Here is a 27638-nt window from a genome sequence, read left to right on the forward strand (position 1 = left end):
GCATCAGGGCCAACTGAGGACAAAAGATAAAGACGTTCCAAGAGCCTTGGGTCCTCAGGAATCTACGTTGTCTGGTAAAGTCAAAGGAAGAAGGCTCTTTGAATAGCAGCCCTCAGCACAGGCCAGGACCATGATCTGCTGTTTTAAGCCAGTGTTTTGCCTTCTCAGCTGCATATTAGAATCACCCGGTGAGTTACTGCTTCAATCCCAGTGTCCAGGCCACACCCCAGCCCAAAAGATCAAAACCTTGAGGGATGGGACCCAAGATTCTAGCTTTTGAAGCTCCCCAGATGATTCCAATATGCAGCCAAGACTGAGAATCACTGCTGTAGGTGGCCTGGTGGCCTTGGAAAGAGGATCAACAGGCTTCCCCTTTAGGGGCCAGCTGGGTATGGTCCTAACTCTTGTTGAATGAGTTTTTTCCTCATCACATGAGAGACGACTATGCATGTGGTGGGCTGCCTAGGAAAAAAACAACTTATCGGTCCTTTTAGAGCATCACACCACAAGGCAATCTCAACAATGAGCTACCACTACACATATTAGAATGGCCAAAATCCAGAACACTGACATCACCAAATGCTGACAAGGATCTGGAACAACAGGAACTCTTATTCATTGGTGGTGGGAATGCAAAATGCCACAGCCACTTTGGGAGACAGTTTGGTGGTTTCTTACAAAACTAAACAGATTCTTACCACATGATCCAGCAGTCATGCACCTTGGTATTTATCCAAATGAGTTGAAAACTTATGTCCACCCAAAAACCTGCACACACATGTTTATAGCAGCTTTATACATAATTGCCAAAACTTGGAAGCCAACAAGATGTCTTTGAGTAGGTGAATGGGCAGATCAACTGTGGAATATCCAGATCATGGAATATTCGTCAGTGCTAAAAGGAAATGAACTATCAGGCCACAAAAAGACATGGAGGAATCTTAAAGGCATATTACTAAGTGAAAGGAGGCCATCTAAACAGGCTCGACGTACTGTGTGATTCCAACTATATGGCATTCTGAAAAAGGCAAAACTAAGGAAACATTAGAAAGTTCAGTGGTGCCAGAGTTGGGGGGAGGGAGAGATAAATAGGCAGAACATAGAGGATTTTTAGGGCAGTGAAAATACTATAATGATTGATATATGTCACTAAATATTTGTCCAAACTCAGAATGTGCAGCACTAAGAGTGAACCCTAATGTAAATTATGGATTTTGGGTGATAATGACGCACCAATGCAAGTTTATCAGTTGTCACAAATGTAGCACCTCAGTGGGGGATGTTGATAACGGGCAGGCTGTGCATGTGTGGAGAGAGAGGATATGTGGGAACTCTGCACCCACTGCTCAGTTTTGCTTTAAACCCAAAACCACTCTGAGAAATAGTCTACTTTAAAAAAAAAAAAAAAAAAGTTTATAAAACATTTCTTAAACGGATGATCTCATGCTTGTATTTCTGATATAACAATGGTCCCTACATTTGTTACCACTCAACCAGGTTCATTGCCCGCTGCCCAAGAGGAAGCCAATATGCCGAGACAGCAGGTGTCGCAGCCGAGAAAGGTTTAATTCTGCATAGTGCTAGGTGGGGAGATAGGAGGAATTTTCCAAATCTGTCTCCCTGAGAATTTGAGAGACAAGGTTTCAAAAGACAGTTGGGGGTCTGCTAATTGGCTGGGTTCGGGGTGGAACCATAGGGGTGTAGAAATTGTCTTCTTTGCCAACCAGGGTCTTAGGTGGGGGTCACGAGACCAGTTGAGTCAGTTCCTCGGTATGGGCCACTGGTCTGGGGCAGCCATTCCACTGGAATATGGGGCCTGGAAGGTGCCTCAGAAACTACCCCTAGGTTTCAAAAAAGTGATGTTATCTATGGAGCAAGCTAAGAATCTTTATGACCATCAGCTGTAGCTCCAGAGTAGTAATTACAGAGAAGCAACCAAGAGAACAGTGACTAATTATCATTATTTTTAGCTGGGCCCGTGCCTTTGCAGAGTTTTGGGGCCCTTACCCCAGTTCTCACCTTGCACTCCTTTCTTAATTTGTAAAGAATGGTTTCACATTTACAATGCTTTATTACGATTAACCGCATCTGCTGTCATTGTACCTTCTGAGGCCTACAGGTTCCAACTACTTTAGGGGACAAGCTGTATCATTGCACAGGACTGTATTTGGGGAGTGGGGAGCAGAGGTTGGAGGGTGGGAAGGGGGCCTCCATCCAGGCCCCAAAAAGGGTTTTCTGTCTGAGATCACTTTCTAAAACCAGGCACTATACTATGACACTATTTCATTCATCCCAAGATTACTCTAACTGGCAAGGAATTCAGCCAATTAGAATGATTTTGGTCTTTCAAGAGAGACAAAGTTTGGTGGACACAGTGATAGACCTCTAGGAATTAATTAGGTACCTAGGCTTTGCACTTTGCCACTTTAAAAGGAAGAGTAATGGCCCTACTACTTGTTTATATTGGCTTCTACTTTTCTCCTCAATGGTAGCAAAGGGAATAAATAATGAGTTTATACAAAAAGAAATCCTTCCTATCGGCCTTTATTCTGTAATTGGCTGGTAACTGCATCAATTAGCAGCTGCAGATCTTGTTCTGCCTTTTGCCTGATCTGAACTCAGTGTGTATCTTAGGAACCACATCAAACAAGGATCCCTGCCTCCCAACATGAGCTGTTTCCTGGTAACAGAGTCATGGTGGTGACACTGATCTGAGCTGCAAGAATTTTTAAAGAAATCAGACTTAGGGGCAATTAGAATTTTACATCGAACCAAACCGATAGCACACAGCCCTATTACTATACTTTTAGGGCCTTGCACACCTCTTGGCCACTTGAGCTCTAGTTACAGCAGGCAAACCAAATTTTTTTCATTTATTTTTAATAAGTCAGGAATTAGAGTTACAGATTTATCACACTCCTTGATTTTATTCAAATATGTCAATCTTAGATAATTGCCAATTAGCTGAACAACAATGTGAAACATTGAGTAATTTTACCTCATAATTACTAAATTCAGAGATAAGACCACTTTATATTTTGACTGGCCCTTTTCACCCCAGGGCTTTTCATCACAAGGCCACTTCTAGAAAAAGTTTTGAAATGCCCAAGATTTCCTCCCTGGTGGTCCAACATGTAACATGAGAGTTATCAGCTTTGCCTCCATAGCTCCTTAGACATCTGTGGAACAAATTCAAGGGTTCTTTAGCTGAACTTGTTTACTAAGTTGTGTATATGTGTGTCCTTTTCTCTGGAGAGATTCCACAGTTTCCATTGGTTTTAAAAAGGCTTGGCAACCTAAAAGTCAATGTTGCTTATCTCTCCTTTCTCTATCTCAAAATGTGCTTGCACCAAATATCAAGGGCATGAATGCAGTCATTTGGTAAATTATTCTTTAGGAGCTATATTTGCCTTTTAAAGGAGTTGTTTTGAGAACAAAGCCTTACCCTAAAGAAATCATTCCACTAGTGAGGATTGCATGGACCAGATGGTAAGCCAGAGGGCTTTACAGCTGCCTTCAAATCACACCAGTAGGTGGCCTCAGAGTCCACCTGTGCAGCGGGTCAACTCTAGTCTCTCTCTTTGCAGGGTTCGGGCGACCTGAGGTCTTTAGATGACTATAAAATTAACTGCACCTCCCTTCTTTGCACATATTCAGTGAATATATTTTCAGTATGCGTAGATCCTAGAACATTTTGTCACCTGGTGATTAGAATTCAACCTTAAGTATCCCAATTCATTAGCACACGTCCCTCTTTCTGCATTTTAACTATACTTAGCTTTTAAAGTATTTTATCATCTCCTGTTATTTATCCAAGGTCTTGTATATTAAGAGATAATTGTTTTGAGGTTTGGATCTATAATATATGCTTGGTGTTGAATGTTTCTTTCATTCGTCCTTCTTTCATGATTTTCTTTATTTTCTTATTCTATTTTTCTGTTTTTCTTATTCCACACTGCAGTCACTTGAGGCCTTCCATGTTACAGCAGCTCCTGCGACGTCTTGTTTTTGACGTGCCACAACTCAATGAATACTGCAAAATGCCTCTCAAGGTAAACATCACTGTTACAGAAACACAGTCCACGGCACAGGAAACTTGCTTTGTAATACATGATGTTTTCACAATTTGGAGAACAAAATACACACCAAATGGGTTTTACTCCCTTAAGCTGATAGTTAGCCAAGAAGATACAAACCATGAAATCAAACCCCTTCTTGAATGTCCAGGTTGGAGAGGGTAGATTTCCTAGAATCATTAACTGCTCCGATTTTCTTCCATTTCTTTCTGCTGCTTATTTAAAAGAGATTAGTAAGGGGACTTAGATGTGGTACTTCTCTGCCCTAATTAGGTTTTCACAATATGTTGAATCTCAAAAAGGTTTGAAGGTTCTGTGGTTTTTCATTTGAAAGAACTAAAATGTTCACTTTCTATTCTGTAGTTTTGTGCTTTTTTTTTTTCTTTGTAACAGATCCTCTTTATTGGTTTTCTACTTTTTTTCTCTTTGTTAATAGAAAGGCCACAGAGACCTCTTTTTATTTGTTGTCTTATTCCTTATTTTCCCATGTATTTTATCACTAGCATTGAAAGCATCCAGGTCTGGTGGGAGGGCACCAGAATCAGCCACCCACCCAGGAGAACAATGTTTTTATCTTTTATCTCTGAGGCACCTGCCATATTTGCATACTGAAAATGTCAGCAATGGCTAGACATACCTAAAAATTCTACCTAGTGATTTTAACAGAACTTTCCCTTCTTTTCAGAAATAGTCCAAGCAAGGATTTTGAGAAGCACTTTACTGGGATAATCAGAATTCCCAGAAGCTTTTAGTTCAATCCCCCGTCTCCATGGCAGGCAGAAAACAGTTTGTATGTTCTCAGAGACTCCACATTCCTCCAAGGGCTAATTCTCTCTAACCCTAACAGTCCCAGTTTTAATCTCAAAAAGCGCTTTAACTGATAACCACAGCTTAATTTGGCATTGCTTCCTCTGCAGACCTTTGCTGTCAGCTGAATGCTGGCTTTGAAGGGGCATTATTGACACCCCTCAGTAAGCTTTTACCGCTCACATCAGTGGGAGTTTTCTTAGAGGATGTGGCTCTCACCTGCTGGGATGAGAACATTAACAGTGTACTTCTGCCCTCTCCTGGCCAGATGTGAAACTGCTGTAACATCATGGGGCTATCAGAGGGCTGGAGAGAGGCCAGGAAGCCATTGACCAACGTAAAGAAAATCTTCAGACCCACAACTCACTGCCCTCCCTCCCCTCCCCCTATCAGCATCCCCCAGGATCTTCCAGAATTGTGAGCAAAGGTTTCATACGAAATTCTTCCTACCCCTGACTGGCTGGAACAGTAGCACACAGTAGCTCCTTTCAGAAGGTGGCATTTTCTCATTTGAAGTAGAAACGCTTCCTCTCCAGTTTCTAGTAACCGCTAGGGGCACGTTAGGAGGCACAAGAATTCATCAGGCAGATTCAGCTCAGGCTAGAGCTCATCAGGCACAAGGCCAGACTGTTCCCAGTGGTATGTGAAGGGCCTCTTTGTAGACAGCCCAACTGTTTTATGTGTTGGTTTCATTCTCATGATCTCTGCTTACTATTTTATTCTCCCCTGCCTGTTTTTGATGCCTGTGGATTTTCTCCACCCCACCCCACTGGTGCCATCCTGTTCTGAACTTCGCAGCTTCTGACGAATCACTATGAACAGTGCTGGAAGTATTACTGTCTGCCTTCAGGATGGGGGAGCTACGGCCTCGCTGTGGAAGAAGAACTGCACCTAACGGAGAAGCTCTTCTGGGGGATTTTCGACTCCCTCTCCCATAAGGTAACGGCAGCGCTTCCTGCACAAAGGAGGGCTCTCGGTGACCCAAGCACCTGTGAATAACAGCTATCATCGATTTAGCCTTACCACGTACCAGGAAGCGTGCTTAGTACTTCACAAGCAAATTTCATTAACCCTTACCCAACTCTCTGAAATGGAAGCTATCGCGATCCTCTGTTACAGATGAGAAAAGTTTCAGAGCAGTTGAGTGACTTGCCAGGCTCACACAGCTGGGACATGGGAGCGTGACCTCCGGCGTAAATGACAGCAGTATTTTCTGGTTTCAGTCTTGATGACTGATCCCCCATTCTTTTCCCTGGACTTGGTGTGGCTCCCGGTAGCCAACCTTCACTAAACTTGAGCCCTGACACCTGCTCTGATGTCAGTACCTGGGATTTCCAGAAGACTTCAGCCATTCTCGGGGAGGTTCTTCACCGCTACTCATTTGAGGAGGAGATCGAGTGAGCACTCAGGGCCTCTGAATCCCAAGCCTTATGAACAGTGTGATCAAAACAGAGCTCTGACACTCAGACTTTGCTCCACTTCCCTTAACCCGCTTTCCTTAGACTTGTGAGGTCCCCAGCTTTAAGGGCAGAAGAAGAGTAAGCCTGGTTTTGTTAGAGAAGTTTGGAACATGTATTAAGATATAGCTTGTTCACCTGCACTTAAATTTTCTTTGCCCCTGAATTTTTTTGGTCTAGAAAAAGCAGATCAAAAGCTTTTTCCAAACCCATGCTATTTGACTGAAATTCCTCCCTGGCTGGGTTCAACAGAGAATGGTCTAATATTGAGCAGTCTGCTAATGACGTCAACATATGACCCACATGGGCTACTGTGGAGCTTGGCAAAACTTACTGTGCCCTCTGTAGTCGTAGGTTGGGTCAGTTTCTATGACTGTCCTTGTCAGATGAGTTAATAGACTTTTGTAGCCTAGCAAGAGCCACTTAACTTTTAGATAGCCTTGAAGTTAACTCTTTGGGAGATACTGACTTAAATCTTAGTTTAAGATTTTTCACCTTAAAGCAAATGGTGACTTGAGGGCTTTACGGATTGTGATTTCATCCTCTAAGGATACCTCAGTTTCCACCAGAAAGTATTAAAGTATATTCCCCATTTTGGTTAATGTGGACAAATTCATGCATTTTATTTTTATTTTCAGCTGATTGGTGAATAGTTCTACCTGACAGCATGGTTGTTTCTCTACTAACATGGTCTTGGTTTTCTCTCACAGAAATATGACCCAGATCTTTTCCGAATGGCCCTGCCTTGTCTCAGTGCTATAGCTGGGGCCTTGCCACCAGATTATTTAGATACCAGAATCACAGCCACATTGGAGAAACAGGTCTCCGTGGATGCAGATGGCAACTTTGACCCCAAACCTATCAACACCATGAAGTGAGTGCAGAAGCATCTCTAAGCTGGTCCTAGTATTTTGTCCATTAGCCAATATTTTCTTTCAGAAGGTAGCAAGAAATTTAAGCTTCCCCTCTTTCTCTCCTGCCAACACTGTTCATCATTTCCCTTGACACTATGAGTCACATCAGGCACAAGGTTTAATCCGTACGTATCTAATTATATACTGTATTATTCTAGGCTTTTGGGGGGAGGGAAGGATTGGTTTATTTATTATAAGAGATGGATACTTCCATAAATAAATGTCGCCTGAGGCATTCAGAGAACCACCCTGACAAATTATGTAATTAATTTATTAATGAGTTTTTTGACAAAATCTTTGCTGTTTGTGAATTAGGCCTGTATAGTTCTAATAGCATCGTACATCAAAACAGCTCCATAAATAACACTCAGCTGCGCTCTGGCAAAGCCTCGGGTGTGATGGCAGAACAGTGTGGGGTCCTTATTTCAGAGGCTGGGCCTGCTCTTTGCCATGCCATAGGATGCTGGGACTTTGGAGTAATCCTACAATTATGCCTTTTAATTTCTCCCCATGAGTCTCTAGAATTCCTCACTGGTGTTGATTAGGCCATGGAGATATATTTATCCCTTGGGCAAAATATCGCTCAGTTTGGGTCTGTTGTTCTGCCCCAGTTATGAAGATGTGTCATAGGATATACAGTCATCTCCAGGTGCATTTTCAATGGAGAGCTCCAAACTGCTTCAGAATGAGCAGGGAAAGTAAAAGCGATTCTGTATGAGCCCCTTGTACTAGTGCTTGGTGGCAGTGGTTCTCGAATTAGAGCCTGAACCCTTCCCAGGGGGCTGTCGGCTTTGATAATATATAAAATTCATCTTTAGGGTAGTTAAGCACACATTCCATTGGACAGAACCTTGTGCTGGGGGGATGGTGGGAGACAGATTGAACTTGCTGTAAGGAAGAAGTAAGGAGTGTGGCAAACCATCAGGCTGGGGCCAGAGAAAAGGCAGGTGCTAACTTTGGAGAACTTGGCCTATAAAAGCTTCAGCTAAGTGCACTGTAGGGTGACAAAGTAAATGGTGTAATAACTTGGATGCTTTTGTAAACATTATGAGACAACATTATACTCTGACAACTGAAAGCTAAGGATGAGTGGTTCTGTGCTATTTTGAGAGTTCTGATTTCTTTAGGTGTACCTCTGACATCAGTAAGTTTACATAATGTGAGAAATGGAGACTAACTCTGGCTAACTTAAGGATAAGAGCGCGTTATTGCAAGAATATAGGGTCACTCTCAAGACCTCGTCAAAGGCTAACTAACAGGTCCTCATCAAGGACAGGCCCCAAGGAAGGACTGGCATCAAGGCACAGTGACCAAATGGACAATCTTCAGGGCCCTCATCAGCTGAATCACCTTGAAAGCTTGCTGCCCTTGTCCCTCCCAACTCAAGATTCCAGCCCTAAGGACAGAGCGTCTTATTTGCCTGGTCATAGGCCTGTCCTTGGTGACAGTCCACACAGCACTGCATGCAACACAGGAAGGTGATGCAACACAAAGGAAAATGGAGGTGCTGATCCCAACATAAGGGCTGAGAACTGCTGGGCAAACAGAAATGACAGGTGTCTACTGTATTTCCAAAATTCTAGTATTTAACCAAGAGCCTCCGGACCCCAAAAGGTAGATAAGACTATTTGGTAGCATATGGTCCTCTGGCTACGCATTTCTGCCATTCCTAGGTTGGAGCCATACGGTGATAGGCCAGTTCCTTTGGTTAAAGGTATTCTCACCGCCTACCCTGGACAAGTCTCACCCAGGAGCCAGGAGAACCCAGAGCAGATGGCAGAGGCCCCCTGTGTGGCAGTGACTTCTGCAGAGCCAGCCCGTGATTAGGCCTGGGTGTGCATCTGTGACCTGAGCCTGGCTGTGCCACTCCTGCTCAGTAAAGTCACTGTGTCTGGAGTGTAGCTTCAGCTTGGGGTTAGCTGGTTGATCACATCCATCTTCTGTCTGTTGGTTCTGACTGTCTTCTACCATGTCTGGCTAAAGTGCCTGGAGATATTGTAATATTTTTTTCCTTGTTTCACAGTTTTTCCTTGCCTGAAAAATTGGAATACATCGTCACCAAGTACGCCGAGCATTCACATGATAAATGGGCCTGTGACAAGGTAGGGATTATCATCCAACTGACAATTGTCAGGGAGAAAAAAATCTCCCAAGAACATTAAAGGGTCTAGTCCTGGAAATCTGCCTGATTGGTCTAAGTGACAGACTCGCCGTGCCAAGAGCATTTGTTACTTCTGAGCAGCAATTTCCCAGAGTTGGTGGAGGTCAGAGAAATAGGCAGTGGCAGCTGCTGGTGTCACTTTTGTATTTTTCAAGAAATGATCGATCCTGGAAGTGTTAGCTTCTTTCTTAGCATCGCACTTGCTGGGGTTTGTGCCCAAGCGTGTGCTTGTGTGTGCTGCACATAAATGCTTCTCGGGGATGGGAAGGCTTGCTTTATTTTTTTTTGAATGCAGCATTGGAAAAGGAAAAATGAAGAAGGCCTTGCCCTGGCATTTTTCTAGGAAGCTGAATTTTATTTTAGGGAAGGTACATAGTCATCTTCCTATGGTAGGCAGTGGTGGAACCTCCAGACACTCCCTTGTTAATAAGCCTGTCCATCTGGTGTTTAAAATTCCTCACCACATGAGGTCAGGCTGCTTAATAGGTTTAGTTGCTGTGTCAGCCCTTTAATACTGGCAGGCAAAGTAGAAAGACTGTGCCAAAGACATCCAGGATTCCTGCGGGCAGCCAGTTAAGGATTGGGGCCATTACTCCGCTGCGCTGTAGCCATGGTGTGTAACAGGACCCATCCCCACAGCAAAGCCACAGAAAACCACCCCTATGCAGTGCGCCCCGCGGGTAGGGGGTGCCTGGAACCACCGGCTCAGGCTCTCTGTTGATCTGGGCTCAGCTCTTCTCCTCTCCTGAGTCCCTGTTGGGGAGTGGTGATAACGACAATCACTGTGACTACAGAATGGGCTAATTCCTCATAATTCTAGAGCAGGAGTTGGCAAACCTTTTCTGTAAAGGGCCAGATAATAAACATTTGAGGCTTTGTGGGCCAGACAGTCTTCACTGCAACAGCTACCTCTGCTGCTGTAGTACAAAAGTGGCCATAGACAAAACATAAACAAAAGAGGATGCCTGTGTTCCAATAAAATTTTATTAGTTAAAAAAATAAGGTGGTCAGCTAGATTTGGCCCAAGGACCATAGTTTGCTGACCCTTATTCTAGAGCATTTGTGTTTACTAAGAACTCTTTACATACGGTCATTTGGCCAGCTCATGAATTAAGGAGAGGAGACATCTCCATGACTCCATAGCAGCAGTCAATCCATCACTAAACCATGTGGATTTTACCTCCTGAGTCTCTCTTGAGTCTCAAGAGTTCTCTTTAGCCCTATGCCGTGTCCAAGCTGCCATCGTCTCTCACCCAGGCAGTGGGGACAAGCTCCTTACGGGTCTCCCCATGTGCATTTGCTCCCTTCTGTTCTCCACGCTGCAAGCAAGCGAGAGTTTCACTATGCAAATTTGATCATATTCTACGATTGCTCCTGCTGCCCAGCCCCTTCTCCTTATTAAAATCTTTTAACAGTGTCTAACTATTCAGAATAGAAAGGTCAGCATTCAGTGTTCTAGGTACCTAGAACCCAGTACCTAACCTGACCTCTGCTACCATCTCTAACCTCTCTCTTCCCTGACCCCTGCCCTCCAGCCACCCTCTCTGTCTCACCCACACACACTGCATGTGCCTGAAACCCTCCTCTATCCGAACCGGATACCCACCCGCACCCACACGGTGCACACGGCATTCACCAGCTCATCCTGCAGACATCAGTGCAGCTGTGATTCCTGGGATGGAGCTTTCCCAGATTTCTCAGCTATAGCACCATGTTCTTTCTTTTAAAGTACTTTCATAGCATTTTTATATATTTGTATTTAGGACAGATACACACGTATACATTTATTTTGGTTATCAATTGTATGTTTCCTAGTGTGGTTATTTGAAGAACATCTCTTTCTACCCCTAGACTGTAAGCTTCGTGAGGGCAAAGATACATGTTTGCTCACCATTGCTGGGGGACACTGATTATCTAACAAGAAAAATAGTATTTTCCCAGCCCTCACAACCCTGGCCGTCTCGGGAGAAACAAAATGAGCCTGCCATTGTGGGACAGGTTATTCAGTGCTCTGGTGGCACAGGCACAGGGTTAGAACACACAGGAGTCCCAAATCCAGTGTTGGGGGTCTGGGAACACCTTGTAGAGCTGGTGACATCCACAGCACGTGCTTGCAGATGACCAGGGAAGGTCATCACAGGCAGGTGAGCACACTGCAGGCCCTGGGAGCAGCAGGGGTGGATACAGGGAGGCAGGAGAGAGTTTGGTGGCTTTAGGGAACCATGCTTCAGGATAGCTGGGACGTGGAGGAGGGTGGGGGCAAAAGAAGAGTCTGGAGAGGTCAACAGGATCATCTTGCTAGGTCTGGAGGTCATGTGAAAGCGTTTGGGTTTTACCAGGATGGCAGCTGGCAGTCAGAAATTTTGAAGCAGTAGAGTGCCCTGATCAGGGTGATATTTGAACCCCCTGACAGTAGTGTAGAAAATGAGTCCATGGAGAAGAGGCATGGCGGGAGGCAGGGAGGCTGCGCAGGGAGCTCCCACGGCTATGGCGGCGAGCGCTGAGCGCTGATGCTGCCCTGCGCTAACACCCTGGCAGGGAAGCAAGAGACAGACAAGTGCTGTGAAGGGGGCGGAGCAGTGGTGTCCAGCAGGAATCCCACATTGCTGGCTTGGACGGCGAGTGTAAGCTGGGGCCGTTCACTGAGATCCAGGCAAACCAAGAGGAGACATTCAGAGAAGGAAACCACCGGGTTCTGTTTCAGACATGAAGAGAGGTACCTGTGAAACATCCGAGCAAAGCTTAAGTGGGTTTGGAAATTAGGAGCGATTTCTGGGCAGGAAGTACAGATTTGGTATTAGTCACTTATCAGCCGTAACTGAAACCATGGGCCGAGATTAGACCACCCAAGGAGTGAAGAAGGACAGAAACTTGGGAAGTACACACATGTAACAAACAGACAGGAGCCCAGGAGTCTTTGGGCTGCAAGATTGTGGGACTCAGGCTCTCACTCTTATCTGTGTCCACGGTGCCTGGGACAGCATCTGGCACCTACCACAGAAGGCTTTCACTCAGTATTGGTCAAGTGACTGTTAAAGTTCCTAAACTTCCATCACCCTATGAAGCATGCAGCACTGCAACTTTGCTCTCGGGTTGGCAGGGAAGGGGTGGGCCAGTCAGCCCCTCCGCACGGGCAGTAGGTCCAGCCCTTTGAGCCTTGCCTCTGTTCCTCCTGTGACTGTGACTCTGACCCGAGAAGCATTGTTCTCAGGGCCTCTTGAAATATCTTTCTGTTTTAAGTGGGCCTGAAACACAAGCGAGAACGTGGTGAGGACAGCAGCTGACACACGGAGGAGTGAAGAGCAGAGTTCAGGATGCAGGGGGCAGAGAGCCTGCCAGCCTGGGAGGATCAATTAGACGTTTCTGAGGGCACTTTCCAAGCTGTGTCACTACCCATTATTCCGTTTGTTCAATGAAAACAGAAGCGGGGATTTGGGTCACATATCAGGGCTCTGTGAGTGTCAAGGATATTTAACCTGAAACGACTCCTACAGACTCAGAGCGGATGGAAGTACGGGATTTCCCTGGATGAGAACGTGAAGACCCACCCCCTGATAAGGCCTTTCAAGACGTTAACGGAAAAGGTAAGAACCGGGCGTCTGGTAACACCAACATGCGGTTTCCTTCCTTGGGAATTATATCTGATGCTCGGAGGAGTTCAGAGCACATTTACTCTCAAGTTCCTTGGAGACGTTCTAGGACTCGAGAGCTTGCCAGTGGGCAGCAGCCCCAGGACCATGTGCTGTCCTTAGTCTCTGAGAGCCCATTGGAGAAAGCAGCTCTGTTCCGCTCTTGTGGGCTGGGCCAAAATGCATTTGTAGTTCTCTTGCAACTAAACTAAAGGAAGGGATTTTGTTTGATTGTTGGAGGGTGCTGGATGTGGGGAGAAGGGACAGTGAATTGCTGGAGAAAATTCAGACAGAATTGATTTCCAACACACGGAAGATATAGGGAATAGAGAAATGAGTCCCCAAGGAAATGTGAACAAGTCTGTTGCTTTTTTTTTCTTTTTAATTAATAAATGTGGTTCAACTCAACTCTGAATTCTTACCTTGTGATCTGTAGGAGTTCTTTGTAAACTCTAGGCCTAGCATCACATGTAAAGGATGGTGCGTGTATCTTTGTGTACATATTGACCACCTATGAAAGTGTGTGTAGATCAAAAGAAAATTCTAAGAAATTCTGTTTCCCAAGCTTTAAAGAGAGCTTTGTGCAGATGCGTTTTGACAATATCCCATCTTCAACAGCTATAAGAACATGAGCAGTCCCTCTCCTATTCTTGTTCTTCTTTCTCCACAAAGTGTAGATAGTGTCATTAATAATGTCTGGCACATTTCCTCTGAGGGCAGGAGCCCATAGTGTCTTATACTTAAGAACATCAGACAGACTGATTGCATGTTTCAGGTGAGATGCTGCAAAGGGTCTGTTGACCTAGTGAAAGAATGCTAGCGCTAACTAGCACCCCTGTCCGCTGTGGGGCCCTTCCATGGGGAGGAGGACTAGTCAGAATGCTGGGTGTGTTCTGCAAAGTTCTCCTGCTCAAATTCTCTTCCAGGAGAAGGAAATTTATCGCTGGCCTGCCAGAGAGTCCCTGAAAACCATGCTGGCTGTGGGCTGGACTGTGGAGAGGACCAAAGAGGGGGAAGCTTTGGTTCAACAGCGGGAAAATGAAAAGCTTCGAAGCGTGTCCCAGGCCAGCCAGGTACGACACCATACCCGGCTGCTGCAGAATCTGGGAAAGGTCTCCCTGGGGCATCATAGATGGAGCCACCTGAGATGAACCCTGGGGATTTTTCAGGACACATCCTTGACAGCCGAAGGTGGGGTTGCTGATAAGAATGAGGAAAAGAATGGCAAACCCGGTGACTCTGCCTTTGCATTCCTAGGGCAACAGCTACAGCCCTGCTCCCCTCGACCTCTCAAACGTTGTGCTCTCCAGAGAGCTCCAGGTCAGTGTTGACACCTTCAGAACAGCATGCCTTGCTCTCTAAAACCCCTCCAGTATAGGACATATTGCAAGAGTTAAAGGGAAAGAAAGGAAAAGAATGCCTAGAACAGAGCGCTACTAAAATACCAAAACTGCAGACATTGTGCAGAGGCCACAGGGAAAGTCCCAGCAGAATTAACCAGTCACCCAAAATGTGGTAGCTTTGCACTTGTTCCAAGAACATTGTGACGGCAATGACTAGTTAAAGGAAGAACAGCCAGCACAATATAGTCATCCCTCTGTATCCACAGGGGATTGGTTCTAGAACCTCCTGCAGATACCAAAATCCAGATATGCTCAAGTCCGTGATATAAAATGGCGCAGTATTTGCGTATAACCTACACACATTCTCTAGAGATTAAATCATCTCTAGATTACTTATAATTCCTAATGCAATGTAAATGCTATGTAAATAATTGTTATACTATGTTTTTTTGGGACTAATGACAAGAAAAATAAGTCTGTACATGTTCAGTGCAGATGCAATTTTTTTTAATATATTCAGTCCACATTTGGTTGAATCCATGGGTACAGAACCCATGGAAGAGAAGGACCAACTGTGCTGTATCAAAACACAAAAATACGTAAAACAACTAGGACGAAATCTGTGAAATTTGTCCCGTGGGTGGAGATGCTTGCCTGGTCCTTGTAAGTCCCCCAGACCAAAAGGGCAGGCGGCATAGCCCATAGTGGGTTTGCTTCAGTTCCTCTTGATGGTGCAGACAAGCAATTGTTGCAGGATATGGGGACATAAAACCAAGAGGATGCAGCTAAATGTCCTAAGCTGCTTCCTCCCATTGCTCCCCTCCTGCACATACTGGTGGCTGTGGCCCACCCCAGCCCAGGGCACCCACCCCTCTGAGAGTTCATCAGATGAACCCCTTGGACCTTAGAGAAAGTTTCTTTCCAAGGTGCCTCCTTCATTCTAAGTCACTGTTTTATGAGCCTTACAAAGACCGATTCTATTTGAGAAATCTTTACAGCAGTTTCCTCTAAGATGTGATTATTTTTAGTTTAAGCCAAAGGCTTTCAGGAGTTCTAGACTTTTGCATGCCCCACACTCCCAACTCCCGGCTCAGGTCAGGAGTGTGATGCTGAATTCCTGTGACAGATAGGAGTGCCACTGTGCAGTGTTCACTGGAAATGGGTGTTTTTCACACGTGCATCCAACTGCCAGGATAACAAGTTACAAGGGAAGGACAGAATTAGAAATTGTTTTCTGTGTGTATGAGAAGATATAAAACTAATGAGGTGCATAAGCGCAGACTAATGAATGATGGGAGGCCCTCTGTGGTGCGCTGTTCCCGAGACTGCCTGAAATAGCCTGGCATGTAGGACGGGGTTTTTCTTGCTTGCTTTCTCTCTGACTTGTGTCTCCTTGGGGGGACACAGGGCATGGTGGAGGTCGTGGCTGAGAACTATCACAATATCTGGGCCAAGAAGAAAAAGCTGGAACTGGAGAGCAAAGGTGAGCCTGGTTCCCAGCATCCCCCAGAGAAGCTGAGCTGGGAGTGGGAATGTGCTCCCAGAAATGCAAAGGAAGAGCCACATATGTTGTCCTCTCTCACCTTACTGACCCCAGGTGGCGGCAGTCACCCTCTTCTGGTGCCATATGACACCTTGACTGCCAAGGAAAAGTTCAGGGACCGAGAGAAGGCACAGGACCTGTTTAAATTCCTCCAAGTGAATGGCGTTATAGTTTCTAGGTAAGTCATCTTCCGCGTGATGTCAGTGAGGCAGGGGTGTGGGTATGGCCTCTGACTCTCCAGGTATCAATCGCCTACCTACAAAACCCATCAAAGTAAGGACAGCAGTGGAGTCTTTTGAAATGAGAACTTTTTTTTTATTTGGGAGCATGAAGCCTCCTTTTCTGACATAAACAGGAGGGGTAGGCATCAATTTTTAAAGATCAGTTACAGCAAAAAATTATGACAAATTATACTAACATATCTTAAACATTTAATTTTAACCTAAACCATGTAAACATGCATTCATTCACAAATCTTGTGCTACAGGTCAAAGCCCTTTCTTTGTTCTATCGATTGGAGTTATAAATAACATCCATAATACATCCTCAAAGCTTTGAAGTCCGAGCTTCTTTAAAGAACAATGAGAATTTGAAGCACATGAAAATAATATAAATGCAGCATTCTAGATATTTTTAATTTCCTTCCCTATATTTTACAGTTATCTCACTCATACCTAATTCAAAAACTATATATATGGAAGCTTGCAATTGCATATCTTTGCAAAATATGCAACTTAATTTTCTTAGGTAAAACAGTTCTCCTCACACCTCTATGGTGTTGTTTTATATAATATTTTATTAAATTACACAATGCCAATAACAAGCATAATTGACATAAACAATCTTTGAATAAGGGGAATTGATTCTTAGGAAGATGCACCTGTACTGGAGAGATTGAACACATTGTGATTTCCTAAGGTGTTTTATCTCCAACTTATATAAGTCAAAATTATCTAGATGAATGTTTTATATGGGGTAGTCTTGGCTGCTTAAGTCTTAAAGGTAGAATCTTTTCTCCCTGGTCAAATGTCAGCGGTGGGCTGTGCTATATAGGATCATGCTTACTTGGGTCCTTTGTAGCATGAAAAACAAGCTAGTGTTCGTTTCTATTCTGCTACAGCCATTCCTCCTAAAAGCAATGTTTGCTGAGCAAGCTGCTGGTTTTTTTTTTTTTTCTTTTAGTTTCCTGCAGAATTCTTGCCATTGAATGGCAAAAATAAAAATAAATAAAAATCTATACAAATATTTCTATTGTATCTCATATGAAGAAATAACAAGACTTATTTGCCGTATTGTCTAAAAGGAAAGGTCAGACAGCAGGAGACAGCCTCCGGGGAAGCATTCGAGAAAGACTCCCATCGTCATTTTAATCCTGTTCTTAACACCAAGATGAATGTGTAGTGTGATTTGCTGATAACTAACTTGCTCACGGCAATGAAAAATTCCCTTTTACTATAACTAGAAAGGAAGTCAAGGAAATAGGAGAATCAAGGAGAAAGATAATTGAATTCGGCAAACATATCTGAGTAGTAATTTACCATGCCCGGGATCCTGTGGTAGACACTTGGATGTGCAGATGGTCAGACGAGGTCCCTGCACCAAGGAGAACTCCTAGCTTCCCCCTACCCCTGCCTCAGACCTGCTCTGCCTTCAGCTTCCCCATCACTCAGTGGCAATCCATTCTTCCAGTTGCTCAAGTCAAAAACCTTGACTCTTGTTTTTCTCCCAACCGACATCCGATCCTTCAGGAAATCCTGGTGGTTCGACCTTTAAAATATATCCAGAATCTGTCCACATCTCACCCCTTCACGCTGTCACCATCCTTGCTGAGACAGCCTCCTACCTGGGCTCCCTGCTTCCACCCTTGCCCTGCTGTCCATGGTCCATTTTAAACTTAGCAACCAGAGCAATTCTGTTATAATGTAAGTCTTACCATGTCACTCCTCTATTCAAAACTTCCAATAGTTTCCCATCTCACTCAGAGCAAAAGCAAAATTCTACGGGTGGCCTTTAGGGCCCTAAAAGATTTGCCTCACTTCCCACCCCACACCCTTCTGACCACACTTCCATTCTATCCACACTGGCCTCTCTGCCATATTCCTTCAACTCAGCATGCATGCTCCTGCCCCAGGATCTTTGCACTACCTGCTCCTGTGCCTGCAAAGCTCTTTCCCCAGAAGTCCATAGGGCTCACCTCCTTCAAGCCTTTACTCCAGTGTTAGTCTCACAGTAAGACTAACCCTGACTACCCTATTTGACATTAGAGTCTGCAAACCCTCACTCCTCTGCTCCTGGGCCTTTTCATCCTGCTTTAATTTTCCTTTTTTTTTTTCATGAAATTTATTAAATTCTAGCATTCTATCTAATTTATGTTTTGTTCATGTTTGTTTACTATAGCCAGTATGTATATTCCTTCCATAAGAGCAGGGATTTTTGTTTTCTCCTCTGACTTATCCCCAGCTCAATACCCATCGTATGTCTTTCTGAAAAATCTTTTCAGAAATTATTGTAGAACAGGTAGTACATGCTTACACAGGCAGGTTCCTAGTGCAAGGGGAAATCAGTCAAATCATGAGTCATGTCACTAAGCCAGAATAACCATTAAGATTTGGAAATTAAATTCAACACTGGTAAGATTAATGTTGCACCAAAGTCACGTGGTTATCTCTGTTACTTCTGGGGTTTACCCATTTCTAACCTAGAGGTATGAAGGATATGGAGCTGGATGCCTCCTCCATGGAAAAGAGATTTGCCTATAAGTTTTTGAAGAAGATCTTGAAATACGTTGATTCTGCTCAAGAGTTTATTGCCCATTTGGGTAAGTATTATTGTGAAATATCACAAAAGAATTTGATATTCCTTTATCAAGGAAGGATCCTTTCATACTGTAACTGTTCAAGATTCCTTTAGACATATGATTTTGGAGGGAAAAGAGTGGCTGAGATTTCCTCCTCCTTCAGAAAAATCAGTTTGGTCCTTGGCTTCTCTACTGGATTGAATTGAACCTGTTGTCAGTTTTTTCATACAACATATCCTATTTTAACTTTCCCATTGTTCTGCTTTGTGAGTATAGATGTACGACTCAACCTCTCTGAGGCTGCTTTCTCATTGCTAAAGTGGAGAAAGGGGTAGTGAAAGAGCTTAGAGCATTTGGTAGAAGAAATAACTAATCAGCACAATTGTAAAGTACTTCGTAAAATATAAGAGATTTTGTGAAATCATATAGCCTTTTTATGGCCTTTAGAAAATCTACTCATGTTCTAAAATGCTATGATTGCTTCTTTGTTTTTTAACTCTGGCCAACTTTGTATTGCCTGTGTCTTCGTAGAAGCCATTGTCAGCAGTGGGAAAACTGAAAAGTCTCCCCATGACCAGGAGATCAAATTCTTTGCCAAAGTAAGTGGCTTTCTGCACTTAATCAAAATGCTCTCTTCTTGGGATCTCCACTATTTAGGGTACGGGGTTGCTGATCCAACAGAGATACCTAAAACTCTGATAGCTTCTGTGAGATGGATGCATATTTCTCTGTGTGGGACAGTCCTGAGGCAGGTGGGTGGTCCGAGCCTGCCACACCATCCCCCAGGGACCCAGGTTCTTCCTCCCTTAGTCCTCCACCATCTCCAGAGCTATGGTCCGTGTCAGGGTAGTCCAGGCAGGCTCACCTGCACTGCATCTGTGGCAAAGGGGAAAAGAAGAAGGAGGGTTGAGTGGAGGGAGCTACTGCTTTTTAAAAGTTCTATCCCAGTGGCTAGAACTTAGTCATTTTATTATGGCTTCATCTATCTGCAAGGGAGACTGGGTAATGCATTCTCTAGCTGGGTGATCCTCTACCTAGTTAAAATACAGGGGGTTCTATTGTTAAAAAGAAGGGGAAAATGAATGTGGGTGCCAGTGAGCAGTCTCTTCCACGCAGCCATACTCAGAGGACTAAAGGCATAGAAGGCCTTGAGTAGCCTTGCTCTGAGAAGTAGAGACGGAACACTTGAGGCTGGTGATGCTAGGCCATGCCTCGAGGGTACCTGTTGGATGCAATGCTCAAGAAGCCACTTCTGAGTGCAGGTGTCCCATAGGGCTTCCCTGCAAATACTGACCCAGGGCTCCATGCACATTTCCATGGGCCCTTAGTTGATGGCCCTCTCCTTTCACAGAGCCCCACGGCCTCTGGTTTGAGACATAGAAGAAGAAAATATGGTGGAAACCAGGTAGAATTTCCTGGAAATTCCAGGGTCAGTGTTCACAGGCTTTTTGCTCACTGAAACTATACTTCTAAAAATGAACCCAAGGAAGGGCTTTGGCTAGCTTTCCAGAAGTTTATTTGTGCTGTGTTTTCCAGGTCCTCCTCCCACTGGTTGACCAATACTTCACCAACCACCGCCTCTACTTCCTATCATCCCCTCTGAAGCCCCTTAGCAGCAGCGGGTATGCCTCCCATAAGGAGAAAGAAATGGTGGCCAGGTGAGTCTGCGAGAGAAAGAGAAGGTCGTGGTGCTGATGTGATTTATTTAAAATGCCAGGTTTGTGGGGACTAAATGGTGAGTCTTTTGGAGAAATGAAGCAAAGCATAATGATTGGTGTAGCTCAGGGGGGTTGGTTATCATCTTGGTTTTGAAAGAAATTATATCCATACCTGTCTGTATTATTTTAGCAACTAAGAGAAAGGCACTATTTGGGAGTGTCGGTAGGGCTTGGGAAATATCTGTATACTCAAGTCAACATCTGTCCTAAAGCAACATTTAGAAGAGGGTGAAGATCATCATGAAGCTTGGGAAACGCAGACACACAACACTGAGAACAAACTTAAAATTTTTTAAAAGAACGAGCTCTCACTGTGGATGATCTGAAATTTAAAAATCTAGAACAGCATAATTGAACTTAAATTCCCAATAGGGAAATATTTTTTTCATCAAAAGCACAGGCCTCTCTACTCATTCCACTAGGCATAACATGCAGTTGTTAACAGGGGTGAGAACAGAGGGATGCTTCCTGATGAGGCTACGAGATGATTCCACCATGCCTTGGGTTCTCTGTATTTGATTAATGAAGGACAAAGAATGGGTTAAACTTCTAAATAGCAAAGAGTTAAAGACTCTAATGATAGTAGGCCATCAACTCTTTCCTTAGCATCTATTGACAGTGAGCAGCGCACATAATACTTAATAAGGGCCCAGCCATTATCTTTGAGAAGATATTCAACTTTAGGACTCAGCTAAAAGTTATTAAATAGCATGGCTAAGCAGTGAGCTCAATTTTTCATATTGTAAGAGTTACTGCCATTTGTTGAGGTATCATTGTGAAGCATCACATCATTTCAAATTCTAAGAACTGTGTATTGTTTATCTCCATTTTTCAGATGAGGAAACTGAGGTTCAGTCAGGTTCACCCCAGTGCCCAAAGTGACTCAGGTCTTAAGTTAGGCCAAGAATGAAAGCCCAGTCCCCTCTATCCACATCAAATGCTGTTTGTTCTGTACTGTGATTGCTTTTCTCACTGAAGACAGGAGAAGCCAGAAGCCTCATGCTATCAAAATGAGATATCCTTAGAATCAGGTACTGATCAAGATCACCTAAACATTTCCAGGATGCACCAACATAGTTTGTTATAAACTCGGCCAGTGTTGAGCAATGTGAGATATTCAGATAATCCGACAGAGGGCAGATGTGCCCGCCTTCTTCATCTATTTTTCTTAGATTATCAATTCATGGAAATGTAACATTTGTTCAACCAGGCACCATTTGTCGCAGCTGGAATAAACCTAGAGCTGATCAGCCTTGCAAATAGCTTTCAGATCCATCAGTGTGCTCACCGCCCTCCCCCAGAAGCGGTTTGTGTTTGCACTGGGTGTGTTCACATCGCCAGGCTCCTCTTGTTGGCCTCCTTCGCTGTTCCCCGTCTTCTGCGTCTGATGCTGCTCACCCACGGGTCCCACACTCTCCTTGGGGGCCCTTTAACTTACTGCCTTTGCATTGTGAGATGGAGGAGGGGTGCCGGGGGACTCTGGCCCCTTATAACTCTGGGCTAAGGACAGTGCTTTCACTTAAACCATGGCTCCATAGGGGACAAGCAGGGGCCTTTGGAAATTTCAGGTCCTAGCCCTGACATGCCTGAGACAGCACTTCTGGCAGTGAGGAGAGCTATGTTAGTATTAGGATCAAACAACCCAGCTATTTCTTAGGTAGAAAAATATTATTTTGTTTTTATACAGAATGTGTGTCCACTTAGAAGCATTTTTTCCAGAAATTTCTGAGTGTATCCAGTCCTGACTCTGAAAACTAAGAGAGTTATATGATTGATTATTCTCTGTTCGTCATGAGAAAGCTAACACACACAGCAGTTAAGAGGCTGCACCAAGATGGCCAACTAATCGTAGGCAAAGGCATACAGCCCATGTTCCCCAGGGCTGTCCCTTTCCCCTAACTCCCTGAGTTTCCATCATACAGGCATCTCTGAAAAAAACAAACACCATGAGAACAGAAAAAGAAGAAGCAACTGATACTTAATTTCTCCCTAGCTGGCTGCCAAATTTCCGTTAACTTATGAATTCTCTTAAGGCCAGGGGGTTCCCACTTATTTTCAATGCAGGAACAAATAACCAGTCACAGGGGACTTTGGTTGTGATTTTCTAGTAGACAGCTCAGAAAGACCCAGGGCATTCATTGAAAACCATTTAAAGATGAGCAAGTTTCCATCCCTTCTAACACTCAGGATATTTTCCTTCTCCATTTGAGTTGTCCTGTAGAGCTGTGGTGCCCAACACCCAGGCCACAGACCAGTACCTGTCCGTGGCCTGTTAGGAACCAGGCCTCACAGCAGGAGGTGAGTGGCAGGCAAGCAAGCGAAGCTTCACCTGTCTTTACAGCTGCTCCCCATCGCTTGCATCACTGCCTGAGCTCTGCCTCCTGTCAGATCAGCGGCAGCATTAGATTCTCACAGGAGCACAAACCCTACTGTATGAGAGGGATCTAGGTTGTGGCTCCTTATGAGAACCTGATGCCTGATGGTCTGAGGCAGAGCCAAGGTGGTGATGCTAGCACTGGGGAGCAGCTGCAAATACAGATTATCATTAGCAGAGAGGTTTGACTGCATAGAGACCATAATAAATCAGTTGCTTGCAGACTCAGATCAAAAGCCTATCAGTGAGCAGCAAGTGACAATTAAGCTGTATCTGGTGGCAGGATTTATAGTGGCAGGTGGGCATCTTACTTCAATTGTACAGCTGCATGTAGTGGCAGGCTTTAAGTCAGACTCTAACACTTATTTTAGTCCCCCCCGTGCCCTGCCCATTATTTTATTCACCGCTTCCGTCCATGCCTCTTTCCCACACTGCGCACTTGTCTCAGTCACAGTTTTGGTAAGTCTACAAGCTAACCCTAGCAAAAATGAGTGAAAAATAAACATCGCTAGAGAGCTTCTTTGAAAAGGGGGAAAGACCCAATGATGAGACAGCAGGAGACTCTAAGACTGTCAACAAAATGAAAGCTGCATTTAAAAGAAAATACCAACAGTCCTACCTAAGTTACGAGTTCATGCAACAGGTGATTCACATTCTCCAAGTCCGCTTTATATAATATGTGGTGACCAGCTATCTAACAAAGCCATGAAACCTTCAAAACTCCTTTGCCACGTGGAGACTGAGCACCCTGCATTAAAAGATAAGCCTTTGGAGTTTTCAAAAGGAAAAACCATGAACACGAAGAACAGAAGCAATTATTGAAGGCTACCACTTCATCAAATGTGTCTGCACCAAGAGCATCATTCTTTGTGGCTAACCGCATTGTTAAAGCTAAGAAGCCCTTTACTATTGGTGAAGAGTTGATCCTGCCTGCTGCTAAAGACATTTCTTGTGAACTTGTAGGAGAGGCTGCAGTTCAAAAGGTGGCACATGTTCCTCTTTCAGGTAGCACCATAACTAGATGAATTGATGAAATAGCAGAGGATATTGAGGCACAATTGTTAGGATAAATGAGTCACTGTGATATGCAATCCAGATTCATGAGTCTACCGATGTTGACAGCAAGGCAAGAATGCTTGTTTTTGTGTGATATATTTTTCAGGAGGATGTCTATGAGGATATGTTATGTGCACCTTTTGTTAACCAACAAACACCATAGCTGCAGAGCTATTCAAGTGTTTGATTACATATCAGGAAAACTGAATTGGTCATTTTGTGTGGGTATATGCATGGGCGGAGCGGCTATCATGACTGGACGGCTTTCTGGTTTCACTGCTTGAGTCAAAGAGGTTGCTTCTGAATGTGAGTCTACGCACTGTGTCATCCATAGAGAAATGCTGGCTACCCAGAAAATGTCACCTGAACTAAACAACGTTTTGCAGGATGTGATTAAAATTATCAACCACATTAAAGTACATGCCTTTAACTCATGTCTGTTTGCACAGCTCCATAAGGAGATGGACACAGAGCACACACATCTTCTCTTATACCAGAAGTGAGATGGCTTTCTAAGGTAGATCACTGGCCAGAGTTTTTGAGTTACAAGAGCCACTCCAGAGATTTCTTTTAGGAAAACAGTCACTACTGGCAGCATATTTCAGTGACAGAGAATGGGTCACAAAACTTTCTTACTTGTGTGACATATTCAACCTGTCAACGAACTCAATCTGTCACTTCGGGGGAGAACGACAACTGTGTTCAAGTCAGGAGATGAAGTGGCTGCATTCCAAGCCACACTGGAATTATGGGGGCGACAAGTGAACATTGGGATTTTCAACATATTTTGAACATTAGCAGAGATTGAAAGAGACTGAGCCAGGACGTTCTTTCTCCCAGCAGGTGCATGATCACCTATCTCAGTTTTCAGGAGTGCTTGAGCATTACTTGCCAACCACAAAAGACCCTTGAACTGGGAAGGAATGGATCTACGACCGATTTGTGAATAAGCCAGGTGAACTGATCAACTTTGTTCATGCTAGTGATCAACTGCTCGAGATCACACATGATGGTGGCCTTAAAAGTATGTTTGACACAACATCAAATCTCCATATGTTCTGGATTAAAGTCAAGGCAGACTATCCTGAGAGTGCCACAAAAGCACTGAAAAGCCTGCTTCTGTTTCTAACATCCTATCTTTGTGAAGCAGCATTTTCTGCAGTGACAGCAACCAAAATGAGATTATGGAGCAGACTGGACATCAGCAACACATTTCAGGTGTCACCGTCTCCCATCACCCCTAGGTGAGACCGTCTACTTGTAGGAAAACAAGCTCAGGGCTCCCACTGATTCTGCACTATGGTGAGTTGTATAATTCATTATATATTACAATGTAATATTAATAGAAATAAAGTACACAATAAATGTCTTGTGCTTGAATCATCCCCAAATCATCCCTTCCTACCCCAACCCCGGTCTGTGGAAAAACTGTCTTCCATGAAACGAGTCTCTGGTGCCAAAAAGGTTGGGGACCACTGCTGTAGAGGATCTCCTGCCCTGAGTGGGACAAGGAGCCCCAGACACTGGGAGATGCTGGGAACCCCATGGCCTGCACAGATGGTTTTTATTCTGTTTTCCCTCTTTCTGTTCTACTGCTTTCTGAAGGGATTGCAAAGTTTTTCTCTATCCACGCTAATGTCACCTAATGTCAGCATTCTGAGGAATCTCTTCCCAAGAGCATCAGCAACACAGATCACATGATCACCGTCATGCCCCAGGGGGGTTCCAGCAGCAGCACGTTCAGGAACGTGGATGGGGCTCCTTTCTAGATGCTTAAGGCTTTCATTGGGCGCTGTGGAAAGTCAAACAGTGAGATACAGACAAGCCTTCAGGGGGTTCCACAGTGGAAAATATGGCATGAGAGCATGGAGAAGGGTCAAAAAACACAAAAGCATCACACACGGGCTCTCCTGGTTTCCAAGGATTCAGCTAGGACAGCAACCCAGTCAGGCCCGGAGACTGACGGGAAATGACAGAATTAAATGTTATTTGTTTAACACACTCTTGTCTCGTACCTGAACCATTAATATTTTCCAACCCCAACTTCTTGCCCACGTGGCAACTAAAGCCTCACATTCCCAGATGAAGACTAGAAAATGGTTTGCAATCCATTGCAACAATGGAAAAATTCTTCCCTTCAGAATCTTCATTTATTCCTGAATGTCAGACACATGAACCCCTCATCACATGGTACTCTATAGCAAGGGAAAGTTTGCACTGGGTCACTGAAAAATATTGCAATAGTTGCAGAGGGATTGTTTTCAGTAAGGATGATGCTGCCTGCAAGGTGCTTTCATGGTTCTCCAGCAGGACAGTGTGCACCACACATTCTCCTGAGCATGGTCCAGAGGGTTCTATGAAAGGAACATAGTGCATCTTCCTAGAGTGCCAATCTGTGTTTTCTGTTTTACAGCATGGGGGACATGGCAGGGGTACAAATCATTAGTCCTTGAATCTCTGTGACTTTCTGAATTGCATTCCTTTCTGCTTCAGCCTGTTCTGCAAACTTGCTGCTCTTGTTAGACACAGGATTTCTCTATTTGGTAAGTGAAGAGAAGTGTTGCTAAAGTCTGGACTCCTCCCTGTAATTAAACTGAACTTGGATTTCGCCTTTATTTGTGGTTCCCTCAGACAACCTGAGCCTTGGGACTACGGTGTCACCTAAATTTGCCATAGAAAATTGGTCTGAAGCATGATAAATGACCTCTCTACCCCTTTAACTGCACAGATTTTCCACACCAATGAATGTTTTAAGCTCTGCCTCTGACATCTGTCATGAAGCCCAGGCTGTGTCAGGCCAGAGACTAATGCAGTGTCCCTGAACATGGCCCTGGGACTTTGTGTGTTGGTGGTTAATTATGCTGGGCTCTGGTTTGTGCATGTGGAGAAGATCGCATTTAAAAGGCAGGCAGAGTGGTTTGGGGTGTCACAGGTGATATCTTTTATTCCAGGGAGTGATTCTTCCACAATGGTGAGCTGTCTTCACATCTTAGCTCAGACGCTTGACACAAGGTAAGTCTGCCCAATTTTTTCCAATAGTTTCTCCTGGTTCCCTCTTTGACCCTCTCATCTCACTAATTATTGTACTGGAGAGAAGACGAGATGGGACAAGGATGAGTCTGACCCTAGAAGTTAGCGTTCTGTTTCTCAGTCCACGTGATGCGGAGCTGCTGCCATGACATAGACGGAACACTCAGGGATGAGCATTTGATCAGTTCTCGCCGCCTCTTACTGAGAAGTTCATCTTTCAGAAAATAGAATATATGCTGTGGCAGAGTGCCACTTTGTACCTAATTCTCCACAAAAACGAAGAGCTGCCAGATGGGTGGCGAGCCCACAGGCACCCTGGGACAGATGAATGACAGTGCACTGGATTCAAAGTGGCCACAGCAGTAAATGCAGGGAGATCTGATTTCAAAAGTATCAGAGAAAAAGACCGATTTTGAGCCTGTGGCCTGGGGCTCTGGGAGGAAGTCTTAAAAATAATACTTAAATTCTGGTAACATTAACATAAATGATGAAATTTTAAAAAAGAGATGTATTATAGTAAAAAGAACTGACAGGAAGCTTTTTTTTAACACCTTCATTAAGAAGTCTCCTTGTCAAAGTTGGGAGGTGTCCACACCTCCCAAGCCCCAATGCAGAAGAAAGGCACCAACCTAAAAGAGTGGCCCAAAGATAAAAATCTATGGTGAATGGAGAATGGCTACCAAAAAAAAAAAAAAAAAAAAAAAAAAACCATTAAGGACCATTAAAAGGAATT

At 44.2% G+C, this 27638-nt stretch overlaps 1 protein-coding gene across 1 annotated transcript in view; it reads left to right on the forward strand.

Moving 5' to 3' along the window:
- RYR3 (ryanodine receptor 3) overlaps positions 1-27638 on the forward strand; it is a 342229-nt gene that overhangs the window by 227265 nt on the left and 87326 nt on the right. The window contains 14 exon segments of the mRNA XM_069492266.1: positions 3962-4052; positions 5682-5822; positions 7051-7214; positions 9278-9356; positions 12910-12999; positions 13971-14117; positions 14302-14364; positions 15795-15870; positions 15985-16108; positions 18633-18748; positions 19259-19326; positions 20264-20385; positions 26369-26418; positions 26827-26887. Coding sequence (XP_069348367.1) covers positions 3962-4052; positions 5682-5822; positions 7051-7214; positions 9278-9356; positions 12910-12999; positions 13971-14117; positions 14302-14364; positions 15795-15870; positions 15985-16108; positions 18633-18748; positions 19259-19326; positions 20264-20385; positions 26369-26418; positions 26827-26887 — 1392 coding nt within the window.

The sequence above is a fragment of the Eulemur rufifrons genome, chromosome 2 (assembly GCF_041146395.1).
Source record: "Eulemur rufifrons isolate Redbay chromosome 2, OSU_ERuf_1, whole genome shotgun sequence".
In the NCBI taxonomy this organism is placed as follows: domain Eukaryota; kingdom Metazoa; phylum Chordata; class Mammalia; order Primates; family Lemuridae; genus Eulemur; species Eulemur rufifrons.